Genomic DNA, 15,341 nt, shown 5'->3' with positions numbered 1-15,341 from the left:
AGTGCATTTTGTTATATTAACAGAGCACAGATCTGCATTTGAGTTTTCATATCAAATCATTCATGAACAACTTGGAAGAGTCAAGTTTTACTTTCCTTAGGGGCTGGAAATGAAAGTCAAAGGAGGGTGCATAGGACAAGTACAAGATATCTCTATCCTATTTATAAGGGAAGCCAGGAAGGGACAAGAAGAATGTCTTTGCTTTTAAGGACTAGAAATAAAGAAAGAATTTAATCACTCACTTTCCCTGTAAATTTTTATTTTACATACAGCTGAAGTAAACAAATAACTTTCTCCTCCAAAGCAGACGTGATTAGATAGGACAATGATATCTTAGAAGTTATTTGTAATTCTGTGTGGCTACATTCAATAAGCCTTATTAACTATGGCCACTGTATTGATGTATAAGATCTTTAGAACAGGAAGTAATTAAGTATTGCAGGTAGGCCAACTCCCTGGAAAAACAAATTGTACAGCCTTTTCCTTAGAACTACTCATGCAGTTCAGCAGGGCAGTTAAATATTTCTCTTCAGTTCAGAAACAGACTATTAAAGAAAGAGGTTGCAAGTAAATGCCACTTCATTCTTTAATCACTGTCTGCTTTAATCACTGCAAACAAGTGTTTCACAGTAGATTCACATCTGGGATGTTTTCAGGATTAGGCAAATTCTTGCCTCCCTCAAAGATTAAATATGTTCTGTAAATATGTAGAATAAAAAAATGTTTTTATTCTACATAATACTTCTGAACTGGAAGTTTCTTCTCTTATGCCTGAAAAAGGTTTAAGCTCTCAATCATCTGTAAAAATCAAGAAACTACTATGCCTTCACAAGGGCACAACATGGAAAAGCAGCGAAAAAGTTAACTAAGCCCATCACTGCTCTGTTCCAATAAAAAAGATAAAACAACCACAGCAATGATCATAGCATTCAGTTAGATACTGAATCCTAAATACTCTTGTCAAGAGATAAGAATCATCACAATTCAAAGGTGTGTGCAGCTCGTCTTTTCAGTCTGTGGGCATGAGAAGCTTGAATCTGGGAGACTACCATTGCATGCTACTCCTATTTGCTGCTCTGTTTAAGCTCAGTGACCAGCTTTTAGTAAAGAAGTTTTAGTAAATAAACTTCACTCAAGAAGAAAAAGTCTGCAAGTTCATAACAACAGTGAATAGAAATGTCACACCATTCTGAAATACTATAGAAGCAGAGATGCCATTTAGAACCAATGAATTTCCCTTCCTTCCCCGCATTCTCACTACAAGCATGAGATCTGTATTTTAAAAGGTGTTAAAATAATTGAATCCAAGAACACGGCATTCCACATATGAAACTAAAGCAGGTTACATTTATGGAGTTATCTTTGAGAGATTTACAAAGTCTACAGTACTTTGAAGACTGCTTGAAAGCTGGACTTTGAAACATTCTGTTTATGTTGGTTGGTATATATTTATCTACACCCTTGGTATATATACAAAAACATGCCAGCTGTAAATATTTTTTCCTGGATCTTAAGATCAAGCAAATATCATCTTAATATTCTATCAGTTAAACTTTAAATATCAACTAGCTGGAAAACAAAAACATTCACTGTTTATTACACAAAGAACAATCTGGTCTATTACAGAAATAACATCATCTCATATGAAGTGTCTCACTTGACCTATTTCACTTCCTAAGGATGTAATGCAAATTTTGACCAGCAAATGAGAACTCTCCTTCCCCAAACATCAGGGATAGATATGCGAAACATCTAGTCAGAAGAAGGGGGCAGGGCAGGAAGCAAACCCCCCCCCCCCCCCCCAACAGCTGCTTCAAGAGTTGAATAGTGGATATTCAGGGATAACTCAGTGTTAAGTATTTCTCCTGGGTAACACTGAAAGCTGCACATGTCCGAATGTCAGAGAATAAAAATAAACTAGAAAAAGACCACATTTACATGTATATGCCAACTACACTACTTCTCCTAAAGAATCAGAAGACATCTCTGTACAATAAGTAAGATTTGAAGAGATTTATCGTGATTCTCATACATAAAATAAGGATAGTTTCACCTGTTCCAGCTCATCCATCAGAAGGATTCTGAAATGAAACTACCTTTCCAAAAGCACCTATCACATGATCTTTGACTTGGGTTGAGGAAAGGCCCAGACAGACAGAAGCTATAACTCTTCTCAGGAGCAGATTCCTGCTTAACAACTTTCTCTGATCTTCTGGCAGATGCAAAAGATTTCAAAACACACTGCAAAATACTAGAATAACGTGGTTGCACCAATAGCCATTCCATCAAAGAAGGGATGTGACTTGCACTTCACTGAAAGGTTCAGATTCTTAATAGCTTCCCCAGAACTGCTGGGCTCAGATTTAATTCTTTAAAAACTGAAAGCAAAAGACATTAATTATTTCATAGATCTAGAACTGTTTATTAAAATAAGAGTGACATATGATAATATACATACTTCAACATGTTAATCAACTTCCGTGAGCAGACAGGAAAACTTAAAAACTTGATTTTTACACATTTTGAGCTCCTACAACTCAAAACACAATTAATTCTGTCTGTGACATCTAGGATTGCCGAAATGCCATTATAATTTTAACTGTTGTAGGCAGTCAAATTTTGTGATAGCAAGCCTGGTATCTTTGGTGCTGTACGAAGACAAAGACCTCATCCCAAACAATTGCTTCCCCACTCAGAATCCAGTGCTAATGGGAGCAGATGAACACTTCTCCTCACAGGTTTAGGAATCTGTATTATTCACCTGTTCTTTTGATTTGGGGGAGCTTACTTTGACTCTGTTTTCAGTTACATATGGGCTGAAAGCCCACCCATGATCTACTTTTTCTCCTCCCCCCCAGCTGTTTTCCACATGAACAGTTATGATGACAGAAATGTTAAATGACACAGGAACAGCTAGTAAGAGTTGGCTTGAGAAGTCTGAACTGCCAGTAAGTGCTCTATGCTTAAGGTATCACCACAGCATCTAGTTCTCAGATCAGTGAAAGACCAACAATCCTACAGAGCCAAAAAGTATTATTGGCTTTTACAATGAAGACTTTAATCATTAAGTTAGGAAAAAAAGAGAGACATGCAAAATAATGCCTCGTGTCCACATGCATATCCAGTTACCAACTTTTTAGTAAGTGTTTTTTCTTCATTGCTGACTACAGAATACATTATACATGCTAAACATTCTCTGATGTACAAGCATGCTCACAGTTTCTTTGAGCATAACTTATAAATGGTAGAAAGGGAAGACTGTGTATGGCAATATATACATGTGGCTCAAACCAAAAAACAAGCAAGCATGCATACACAAAGGAATATTTGTGTTTCCACAGCTAGCAGTTTATAATCTGAACTTTTTGCATAGATTTCTCAAAAGACTAAATACACACAGTATGATTAACTGTAGCAAAATGCTAACAGTAAATCCAAACAACAAAAGGGATTGCATACATAAAAGCTATATACACAAAAATGCAAATGAAAACACCTGAAACAAACTGAAGAAAAATAGTATTATGGTCTTTACCCAAAGATTTCAATTAAGTTTCACCAGAAAGAGTTTCCTTCATGTTCTTCAAGGAGATATCCAAATATTTGTTTTCTATTACAATTTATCCATTGCTGACTTTCCTAAGAAATTTTCCCTCCCTGCAACAATAGCTTAAAAGTTACTTACCGTTAAACTTTAAGAGAGGGACAGATACTGAATGATTTTACAATGTAGCAGGTTTGAAAATCATACCTAGCTAATGAGAAGCTCATTCTTCTCAACTTCACTGACCAGAAGCCCTTTTCACCTAACTCTGTCGGTAGGGCAACACACACAGAAAACGCATGCTTTACCACTACAGCCACAAGTCTACAAACAGCCTAGACTTACTTAATCCTGAGAACTAGTAGAACCTCCTATATTTAGTGGGCAAAGTTAGACACACTTATGTGTAAGTTTAGATAGTTATATTTAGTGATCAGCTTGCTTTAAAAAAAAGAAAATTAAGGAATACATTGTTCTGCTTCTCAAACACAAGGCATTGTCTGTAAAATAAACATTTTTCTTTTACAAATAATAGAAGAATAGTGTATAGGCAAGGCATACCTCTTCCTTCATGCTTGAAAACAACATTCTGAACAAGTACTGAATTAAACTTTAAGAAAGTCTACACTGCTTTATAGTGTCATCAGAAATCAGTTTGATCAATTTGCAAAGATTAAAAAAAGGCAAATCAAGTAAATAGTTGTATTTACATAATCAGAATTCCAGAAAAAATGCAGTGTCTCCATTGATTTATAAAATTACTTTCAATTAGGAATTACTGTAATTCACCCCACAACCACTGTTGTCTAAAACAAGAGAGGGGAGAAGGAGAGCCTACAACTCATTTTCCTCTGAGGAACAAGTATGAAAGAAATCTTCAGCTTCCATAAAACCAGCAGCATGAAGTTCAAATATGGTGGTGAGGAAACTAAACTGGAGCTGGAGTTATATTAAAGCTAACAGCTGAAACTACTGAAGCATGAGTTATGTATAGAAACAGAGCCACTCCTGGTTTTATCATTGTAACATGTCTCCAGTTCCGCACACTGCATTCATGCATTGGGTGTGGTGATGTTCCATAAAGCAATTAGAAGGCAAAGCTGCCCTTCTCAAAGATATAAAGCTTGTCTCCAACAGATGGCAAGTGGTGCTTTTGTTTGTAACTCAGCAATCAGTCTTCACAAAGACATGGCAGTCAGTAGCTCATATGAAATAACTGGTGTAATTAATAGCTATGCTCATAAAAATCCATATTTTAGGAAGACTCCTCCTCTTCTCTCCCCTGAAGAACAGACACATTGTAATATTAAGTGTTACTATTGAAATAACATAGCTGCAACAGTTTTTTTGGTTTCTTAACCCTTCCCCTCCAAACAGGCTAAGTGTTTGGTTGACATTATATTAAACTTCAAGCTTTTGATGGAAGAAAAGCCTATGGAAATAAAAAAGTAACATTCTTATTTTCTACTGAAAGTCAAATAAAAAAAAATGCCTTGAAATTGCAGACTGAAGACTAAAAATCAGTATTGCAAGGAATGAGATATTGTCCATTTACATGCTTGTGTTTTATCCAAGGACCAAAAGCAATGTAAATGTGCTTTTTTAGAGCAAATGTTGCTACCATTGTTGAGCAACAGTCAGCTATGCTGTAAGCATGAAACAAATCCTTCTATAGTAACTAATTTTCAAAGCTCAGTAACTAATTTTCAAAGCTCATAAGATTTTGTTTTCACAGTGAACAGTAATGATAAGTGAACATCCTGCTTGGAAAAGAAGCATTGGTCTGCTTTGCCAGCAGATCTCAAGGTAATAGTCATTACTGAAGCTTCTGTGGAAGCTCCATGCCAATGATACGTGACAACTGTTAAAAATAGTTTATGTAGGTATTTCTGTCAATATTCATGACAAAATTCTGTCTTATTCTTGTCAAACAGATGCAGTTTTCTTGATATACGTGGATTAATTGTGCAAACAGGAGAATTTAAACACTCACTCTCCAAAACCCAGTAAGATTTTGTGCTCTTATGTAAATTAGTAAGTTTTAGAGACTGTTTTGAAAATCTCCTTTGGTAGCTTCCTTACAAAAGGAGGCTCTCGAATCCAGTGTTTACTACTGCTCAGCACGCCCTTTGGCGAACAGTGGCATTTACCTATTGTTCGCTTGTACCCGGACATTTAAAATGCCTAGAAAAATATATGCCTACGATTTGGATTAAAAGAACACAGACAAACCATGCAATTGGATTTTTATAACTTCAAGCAATTAAGAGGCTTGCAAAATATTCTTAAGTTCCCCCCCCCCATGAATGCTTTTAGACGCATTTTACGTAGTCTGAATTTGTACTCTGAATAAAAGAGCTAGAAGCTTTTGGATGCGAAAGCTATGTTGAAAGCATCTATTTCACTGACAAGCCCACATATGCTGAATCACCACCTATTTCTCAGTTTAAAAAGTAGGAAAAAAAAATCAGCTATTTCTTTTATCACAAGTGACTGCAGAGTTGTATTCTATTCCAACATTAAAACAAGGCAGCAAAATCTGCAATAGCACAATCACATTTGGGCACAAAGACTACTGAAAAGGATTACCGAATTTTGGATGCAGCAATCTGTACTGAACATCTGAAAACCTTAGGCACAACACAGTATTCTCCAAACAGTGAATAAATGCAGGTTTGTGGGGGAGAAAAAAACAAAAAAACAAAAAAAAAACACTTTAAAGCTGTATCTAGACAGTATTAAGAAGTGAATAATCCTATTTCTTGAAGCATAGAGCAGCCTAAGCAGGCTGCAGCTACCAAATGAATAGTTTACACTAACTAGCACTAAGACTCAACAGAAGCCAAGGAAAGAAAGAGATTCACAACTGGAATATGAGTAAGTTTCATAGCAAAGCTGAAACTCCTCTTTAAACATTAATATCCATATTTATCTTCTTTTTAAGGCCACTTGTTCCCATATGTCCATTTATATCCTTCTCTCACCTAAAACCATTTATAAACATTGCTTTCTACTGTTTCTCCATCACTGTGATGATGCATAACACACACACACAACACAAATTAGCATATTGTAGCATAAGTTAGCAACTTTTGTTGACTTTAGCTTTTGCAGGAACCAAGTGTGAGCATGAGTGAAGAACAGAGAGATGCTGCTTTTTCTAACAAGTCTATTCAGGATACTACAAAGGAGAGTCATCTCACCTAATCTTAGAGGTCTAGCTCAGCTGAAAACATGGGCCAACTGTACTGTCTCACCTCAGGCTCCCTATGAAGTCAGTGAGGGACATACGCAACTTTGGACAGGATTCATCTGATCCACTTTAAACGCCTGCTCTAGGATAAGGGGAGTCACAAAAAAAACTCTTCTTGTCTCTTTCTCTGCCTAGAAGGGATTGAAGTTGAAGCTGCCTACACTGAAGACATCTGAAGTTAGGTAAGACTCATCTCGCTTAAGTGACGAAGCAATCTTTTTAGATCTACAAACTGACCACAGTTTGTCTAATCATTCAGAATAAAATTAAACAGTTTCTCTGCTGCTTGTGTGGTTCTAAAAGTCACAATGAAACAGATGTTTACTTTGTTTTACCGTGGCTTTTAGAACTATGGAAGCAACAGAGGAACTAGGAAAACAGATCCTTCAGTTTAACCTTTCTGGCTGAGTAGTAATGGAAAGACACAGCAGAGCTGTCTCTTTTCCCCAGAAGTAAGAGCTGTAAGAGATCTAAAACCACTTGTATCAGCTAAGGCTAAAGGGTTGTGTTGCCTCACAGTAGCCAAAAACCTGAAGCCTGGATCGAGATTGGCTCCCTATATTCTTTTTCCCCATACCTATAAACAGGGAGCACCCATACTGTTTCTTCCAGTCCTTGTATTGAAAGGGTCCAGTAAATTTCTATGGAAATAGGTTTATATGCATGTGTTAACTTGTGAGACTCAGTATTGCAAAGTATTGGCGAAGCCTGCCTGTAAGAGCAAAAGCCTGAGAAAGTGCTACAAATATATAAGCAAGAACACCCACAATTAAACAGAACAGTACATAAATCCTGAAGAGGCATATGCTTTAGAGATATCTTCTAGGCTTCTTTGCTGCTACTCCAGAAACATGAAAAGTCCATCCCAAACTCCTCGGCTTTCTCTTCCTCTTCTCTCTCTTCCTTTTTCATTATTTTCACACTTGCTTAGTAACAGGCATCATTACACACCAGTTACTGACACTCACCTTTCTGAATATAATTGTGTGTGATGTTAAAAATACGTCCTAAACAACATATTTTATCACTGAGATATTGTTGATCTCCTCCCTCCTACCCATTCTCTCCCCGCTCTTTCATCTATCCTCAGATTACAAAAACTTACTGTAGCAGAAATTAGGCTCATGTTAGCAAAATACTAGAAACAAACAGAACTCAACAACAATTTTATATTTTAGGGTGTAAGAGACCAGGTAATCAGAGGAGTTAAGAGTCTAGCTATTGCCAACTTAATTCACAATCTTCTTGTTCGTGGAATATTCCTCTGAATTATGTGGTATTGCCCTTATTTTCAGATAACAGACAGAAGCTGATGAACACAGGGGATGATTTGTTCTACCAATTCTTATGCTTCTAAGAAGATTAAGTCCATAAAATACCACAACAGATGGACTGATGTAACAGCTAAAAGCTTTCTTGCTTTGTTTCTACTATGCTGTTACATATTTTGGCAGTTCCATATCTGAATGAGAGTTTCAGATAGACATTAATCAGTCACAGTGCATACATCTAGGTCAAGATTAAAAAAAATTAATAAAATAAAAGCCTACTTGCCATAGGAGAGTATCATCTCACTCTCCAATGGAAAAATAAAAAATAATTAAAGCAGCATTCTGAAGGCCTCAAATTATCCTTATGGCCCTCAATATGTGCCTATCAGCAGGAACCAGGGAGAAACAATGAAGACAGAAACTTGTTAAATCCTACTGCCAGAGCAATATCCAGCTTCTCTCCTTTGAAGAGGACAAAACATGGCAGTCCTTAGAAAAAAACCTCAGTTTGCATTCTCCTTCCCATGGAAAACTCTGAAGAATTAAGGTTTAGCAACCACACCAAAGGCATGCAAGATGTCTATTCGGTGACAACAGGTATTTTCTTATGAATCCTCTAAGAGTTCTTTCCTCCCATCCTATTTCCCAGATGACTGTAACTACTCTTGCCCCGTATACACTCAGAAAGAGCTTTAAATTAAAAGAGACTGAATGGGAGACAAACAATGTACACCCTGTTTCTTGAGCAAGAGGAAAGGACACACTTACTAGAAAGAAAAAGACTTATCCAGGAAAACGCCTATCGCAGCCCTGGCTGATGGAACCATAATGCACACATTTATAACGTAGGTGTAATCATCTGTATTCTGTATGGGCAAGAGCTGCCGTGGAATACAAAATACACTGCCATCAGCAAATCACTTATTTCCCCAAATACAAGGGCACGGTCAAGTAAACGTAGGCTTTTAATACAAATTTTGACTCGGATACTGTATTAAAACTTGTGACTTTTTTTTCTTTATAAAGACTTATTTAGCTGCTTTAGACTGAGTTTAACTAGCAACCTGATGTTTTTGTTTCTTAAAAAAATAAAAGTCAGATTTAGCCTGTATAAAGGAAAAAAACACCATCTGAAGAAAAGTTCTATTGGTTTTACCAGAATTTGTCACATTCATATAAAAGGCACTGATTTAGCTACTTCCTTAGACTTCCTTTGCTAGCTGGTATTTTTCTCTTCTATACTACTGGGGTGATTTTTCACCTGTGCCAAGTACTTCAATTTACAGAAAAGTTAATAAAAACACAAAAATAAACAAATGAAAATATATTTCTTTGATACAGTACCTTATTGAGTTTGCCAAGGGAAGATATAAGATCTGCCCATTCACTTGATGATTCGAAGTTTCTCAAAGCTTTCTCAATTGCTGAAGAATAATTTCTGTATCTGTAATCACCAGATAACTCCTGCTCTTCTGGATCCATCTTAGGTTCTCATAGAAAGGTGAAATTTCCTGGTAAACTAAGACACGCACACAGTTATGAAGAGATAATGTATATTTAAGTTCTGACATACCTAAATTATAATAAGATTGCGAGATACGTGAAGAAACACTAAGGGATCACAATAAACAAGTCATTTGATCGAATTTCAAAACTGAAGTTAAAAATAGTTTTACAGGCATGACTCCGACTCCATACTGCCTGTTTTTGTGGTTTGGTAGTCACATTCTCCTATTTATGAAACATGCTTTTTCTTCCATGCATGTGGATCTCACACACAGTGACAGGGGAAAGGAAACTGTAAGGTCTCATCAACAGTCAAAGGCTGACAAGGACTTAAGGAGGAGAAGCAAATACTTTTCATAACCTTTCAAAACACTGTACAGATGAAAACTTATCTATAACAGTAGAATTTGAAACATTTCATATCAAAGCATGACTTTACAGAGAAATCCCATTAAAGGGCCTCTCAGCCCATAGCAGAAGGAGCTCTCAGAAGTCAGCATCTCTACTTATCAAGCAGATGCTTGAATTGTTTTCTTCCTTTATTTCACCAAAAGTACAGTACATAGGCAAACCCAAGTTTTACAGACCTGATTTTCCCATAGTCTGCAACGCATTTGAATAAAAAAAGAACACCTAGCGTTGAAATTGTTTCAGAGCAATAGGAAACAGGCCTGGTTGTGTTTTAAGTACTGGAAATCATGCTTGCACTCCTGTGCTAACTATGACACTAGTTATCCCTTGAGTTAATATCAGAATATTCTTCTAGACAGATGCACAGGTTTATGAACTCCAGTTCTCCTATAACATTAACATTTTATAATGTTTCTAGAAGAGATCTGTTTTTGCATTTTGTTTCCTACCGTTAGGACACAAAAATCAGTCTAAGCATTCTTCCTTATATTCATATAAAGAAGTATTTTTAAAAGGAGCTCATCACTCATAGTTACTAAAAAAAAAAAATCAACTGAATAATTGTATATCCTCCATCAACTTTAATAAACAACAATAATTACATCAAGACAAGATTTTAGTAGAAAATTATCAGAGACAGAAAAATGCTGGATGCAGCCAAAAAAGGGGAACAAATTTAAAGGCAGCTTTAAGCCATTTCTGCATTCCCTGATTGCAGGATTCAGTCATTACTGATATAACCACTGAATGTTGTCCAGCCTATATCTACTCTATGATGAAAAGCGCATTGATTAAAAAAAGCAGCCTAGCCCTGATGGCATTGTATGTATTGAGGGTTTTTTTTTTTTTTTTTTTGGTGCCACAGTAAATATTTCAAAACCTTCTGTTCTCAGCAAGATGTATGCAGTACCTCAAAGCAGAAAGATTAAAAAAAAAAAAAAAAAGCCACTAGCTTGCAGAATAGACCATTCATCTGAGATATATATATGCTTGGTCCAGTAAACTTAAAAAAGCCAACCCTCCTGTTTGCTTAATGAAGCGGCAAACTTGCAATACACTGTCAGCAAAATAACTAGCAATCCAACATAAATATTGCCCTGAAGCAGGCAGAACAAGAAACTGAACTCTATTTCCCTCCTCTCACATCAGGACCTCAGTCATTGGACTATTTGATTGTATTTATTTGCCTTAGATGAATGCATGAGCTAGGAAGTATCCTAATAGCTCTCTGCCAGGTCAGGAGTGTTATCACTTTCTTAAGAGATTTGTCTAGATCATTTACACTCAGTTAGGTGCTTTGCTAACAGAGCACAACAAACTTTTCAATTTGTAAATGAAGTATATCTGTGTGAATCCACTTAAACAGGAAACAATCAAACTACCAACAGCAGCTAGATGCTTTAAATATTGTTTGAAAATTATATCCTAAAGCATTCTTGTGGCATTAAAACCTGATCTGCTTAAGTAAAATCTAATTAGATTCCTGAGGATAAATTTTCTTTATCTGAGAAATACATCCCCTGGTTTTTTTTTTTTTTTTGCTGTTGCAAGAAAACAAAACAAAAGAAGAATGTACCATTCAAGAAAACAAAATCTAACAAAATTTCAATTGAAAGAAAACAGTTTGGTTGATTCAGTTCTTAAGATGCTTAAGACACTTCCTTTAGACTTTGCTGTGAAAAGATGGGTGAAGAGTGGTTTCTCATCCAGAAGAGCTGTGATGGATTTTAATGGTTTAGGTACATGAACATCAATAAACGTTATGCGGCTAGATGTCAGCAAGTTTCAAAAAAAATCTAGTAATTAAAATACAGTTAACAGATCATATTTGTGCCTATACACAAAGGCAGGGTTAAAAAAAAATAGGCATTTGCCAGTGACCTTCAGAAGCCTCTTCCAACACCTAGGTCACAAACTTCGTTAGTAAATGCAGACATTAATAGTCACACATCAACTTTCAGCAGTGCCTGAGGCCGTGTTAGCGAGGGACGGATGTCTGGCTGCCGATCAGGAGAGATGTCGCCGTCCTCTGCCGCTACGCCTTTCGCAGGTAACCCCGGGTCCCTGCCGCCGGTTGCTGCTGCTCTCGCCGGAGCCCGCAGACAGGCGACGGCTGCGCGTATGCCCCCCGCCCCGGGAGCTGCCCCGCACTAGCCGCCTCACGCCGAGGCCCCGCCACGGCTCTGTCACAGCCCCCCTCCAGGCTCACCTGCAGCACGGGGCGGCGGCGACAACACGGGTCTCCCCAGCGGCGCCGGCGCGGCCCCTGCAATCCCCCCCCCCCGCCCTTCGCGGGGGGCCCCCAACGGCCGCAGGCGGGTAACGACCGCAGGCGGGTGACGCCCCAGATGTCTGCGCGTGCCCTCGCCGCCCGCGCCCGGCAGCACAGTCCCCTCCCCGCCACCCGCATACCTGGGAAGGGCCCCGCCGACCTCCCGCGGCAGCTCCTCAGCGGTGCGGGCGCGGCACCGGCGGCGGCTCCGCGGCGACGTGTCCCGGCGCCGGGCGGGGCGGGGTGGACGGCTCCCCGCAGTCGCTATGGCAACAGGAGGGCGCAGGACGCCCCTCCCGCTCCGCCAGCGCCGCGCCGCAGTCGGCGGCCGGGCGATACCATTGGCATAGGACGGGCGGGGGGGGGAGAGCCTAGCCCACAACGGAGGATGGCGGCGGGCGTTCCCGCGCTACGGCGGCCCCTGCCGTCTTCCTCCGCTGCCGAGGCGCGGAGGAGAGCTGCCCGCGCCGGTGAGCGCTGCAGCCCGCAGGGGGTTATCCCCGACGCCCCGCGAGGCGATGGTACAGCCCAACGGCTTGGCCAGGCGCGGAGCGCTCCCTGGCGGCGGCGGCGCGCGGGGACCGGGCTTCCGCCTTCCGCCCTCCCGGTGCTTGTGCCGCCCGCCGAGGCGATGCGAAGCCCAGGCCCGCGCAGGCTGTCTTGTCTCGGCGCTGCGGGGTGTCAGTGCGGGAGCCCCCGGCCGCAGAGACCCGTGGTGGCACCGCGCTCCGCCCCGGCCCAGCCAGCCCGGGCGGCCTCCGCCATGGGCCGGGGGGTGACTGGGGCATCTGGACCCTCGCGGGCCCCGCCTTGCGCCAGGCGACACTTCACAGCATCCCAACCACGTGCTGGGGAAGCCGCTTCGCTCCTTACTGCTCCTGTGGGGAACCTCGGTCTTAGCTCGCACCTCAGTAGCACCTCCGTAGAGTTTCCGAAGTTGCTATGATAAAGCCAGTTTGAAAACGACACACTGCCAGGAGGAATCAGCAGCAATATGTGGATTAACGTTGGCAGGGTTTGGCGATGAGCCTGCTCTGTCATGACCCCCTAAGTGCTATTGCCATTCCTGATAGCACTAATGCTTCCGAGACCTCCTGTTTCTACCACAACCGCATTTCTGTGCATCCTTGTGCCTAAGTGGGAAACAAGGCCGTTCTTTTCTGCTCATCCTGGCAAAGCCTATTTTTGTATTTCCATTATACTGAAGTTGGTGAAGGCATATTTAACTATTTTCCTTTCATTCCAGTTGGTTTTAGGCAAGAAGTACTTTGCAATTGACGAATTTTGTGACTGACAAATTAGTCTAAAAATTGTGTAGACACACCTTTCGCATAGTTTCACTTGTCAAATTTAAAAAATGCTCAAATCAAACATAAGAAGCCCTCAATTTTCTTTTGTAAAGGCTTAAAAGAAAGTTAACGATATGTTAAACTTTTAGTACTCTCATGGGGGAAAAGAAACTAGCAAAATACCCATGAAAAAGTAAAATATCTTATCTTGCCAGACAAGAATTTCTATACTGTGGAAACACAAAGTATGTCTTGAAGTACAGAGGCCTATTAATTTACATAACCTCAGCTTTTTAATTTCCTTTTTTTGTTGCTCATAGGCGGCTCTGGTAGTTCAAGGTGGCTGAAAAAGTCAAAGAAAATCCACCTGTCTGGTTAGTCAAGATGAGAGCATAGAATGTGGCTTTTGAAGTTACAATGGATACTGTTTCAGCAATGATCTCTGATAAATTTTATGTTAATATACTCTCTTATTTTCTTGAGATCACCTGTCTTTTTCCTTCCTAGCCAGATTTTAGTAGTATCATTTGTCATGTTGTTCTTCTAGCAAATAAAAGCTACTGTTAATGACAGTTAGTCAGGCTGCCTCATGGACACCTCAGAAAAATGGAAACAAGATGTGAAGCCAAGAAGGCTTCCACATGTCCTTTCACCCTCCAGTTGTGTATATCCCTGTCACTCCAGAGCTGGAACAGGTATCAAAAAAACCCCTGTACTGGCCTAGCTTCACCAAATGTTACCTTACTATAAAATCCTAGCAATTATTCACAAAATTTTATATAGCCCGTGTGGCTATTGCACGTTCCATCCATTTGGGAAGTCAGTGTCTGCCTGAGGTCAGCATGCACACATGAAACATTGCATAACCCCAGAGAAATGTGTGTGATGTGTGGAATTTGTGTGACAATATATGAAAACATATTGCAGTGGTTTACAACATTATTTAAATATCTGTCTTAGTCTTAAAAGTCAAAGCTGCATCTTCATAAATGGGGTGGAATTAGAGCATAGATGCAATTAGGGTCTTAAGTTTCAGCTGGGGCTCCGTTCTAATGCAACACATGCTGAACACTTAAGTATAGTGTTTCCCCTTGTTTAGACATGAAAGTAAATATATTCGGTACCATGGGCATGACCTTAGCTTATATTTTTAAACTGCAATGTCATCAATTTAAGTTTCAATTTCTAATTTTAGTTATGTGTAACTTCCAAAAAGAGCAAAGAACTCAGATTCTTGATAGTGTCTTTAACAAATGATGTGCATGTCCTAAAATATAGCATGTTGCTTAAGATATTTTGTAGTTAACTTCTGAGGGTTTGCTCTCTTTTTAAAAGTTCTTTTTCTCTTGCAAAGTTTTTATTATTTGACTGCACCAGTTGTATATGGATGCATAACTATATTCATCTCGTTATGATTTCCACCTGACTTTTCAACCCATTTGCCAATTTTACAACGTGATGGAGGTCTTCTAGAATTTCAAAGAAATAGGTAGTCAGGTAGAAGAGACAGATGCTACTAGTATCCCACTGAGGGAACAGTGGCAGCATCACGTTAGCACTGGAGACTCTCCTGCTGGGAGAGACCACAGAAGTGCTCAAACTGTTGGTAAGTGCTGTTCAAAACATGCACCCAAACCAGTCAACCTCCAGACCAATCAACTTGCTTAGCTCTGGTGCTCATGAACCTGCTGCTTGATAAATCATTTAAAAAATAACTCAGAATGTTGGGTTTTTTTGGCTAATTCAAAGCATAGGTATCATACTAAACATTCAGGACTTCGTATCAGGAAAGTAA

At 39.6% G+C, this 15,341-nt stretch overlaps 1 protein-coding gene across 3 annotated transcripts in view; it reads right to left on the bottom strand.

The window, feature by feature from the left end:
- Nucleotides 1-12,621, bottom strand: part of DOP1B (DOP1 leucine zipper like protein B) — a 55,975-nt gene extending 43,354 nt beyond the window's left edge. For 2 of the 3 annotated variants that reach the window (XM_026121532.2, XM_026121533.2), the window contains exons 1-2: nt 12,398-12,620; nt 9,413-9,587 (exon numbers count right to left, since the gene is read on the bottom strand). In XM_026121532.2, coding sequence (XP_025977317.2) covers nt 9,413-9,550 — 138 coding nt within the window. In that variant the 5' untranslated portion in view covers nt 9,551-9,587; nt 12,398-12,620. Of the gene's footprint in view, nt 1-9,412; nt 9,588-12,397 lie in introns of all 3 variants that reach the window. The other variant, XM_026121534.2, reaches the window with a different exon arrangement.
- Between the last annotated feature and the right edge of the window lie 2,720 nt (nt 12,622-15,341).

This window comes from Dromaius novaehollandiae, chromosome 1, assembly GCF_036370855.1.
Source record: "Dromaius novaehollandiae isolate bDroNov1 chromosome 1, bDroNov1.hap1, whole genome shotgun sequence".
NCBI lineage: Eukaryota > Metazoa > Chordata > Aves > Casuariiformes > Dromaiidae > Dromaius > Dromaius novaehollandiae.
The sequence above is the reverse complement of the archived record's forward strand: the minus strand, read 5'-3'. Positions and strand labels throughout refer to the sequence as shown.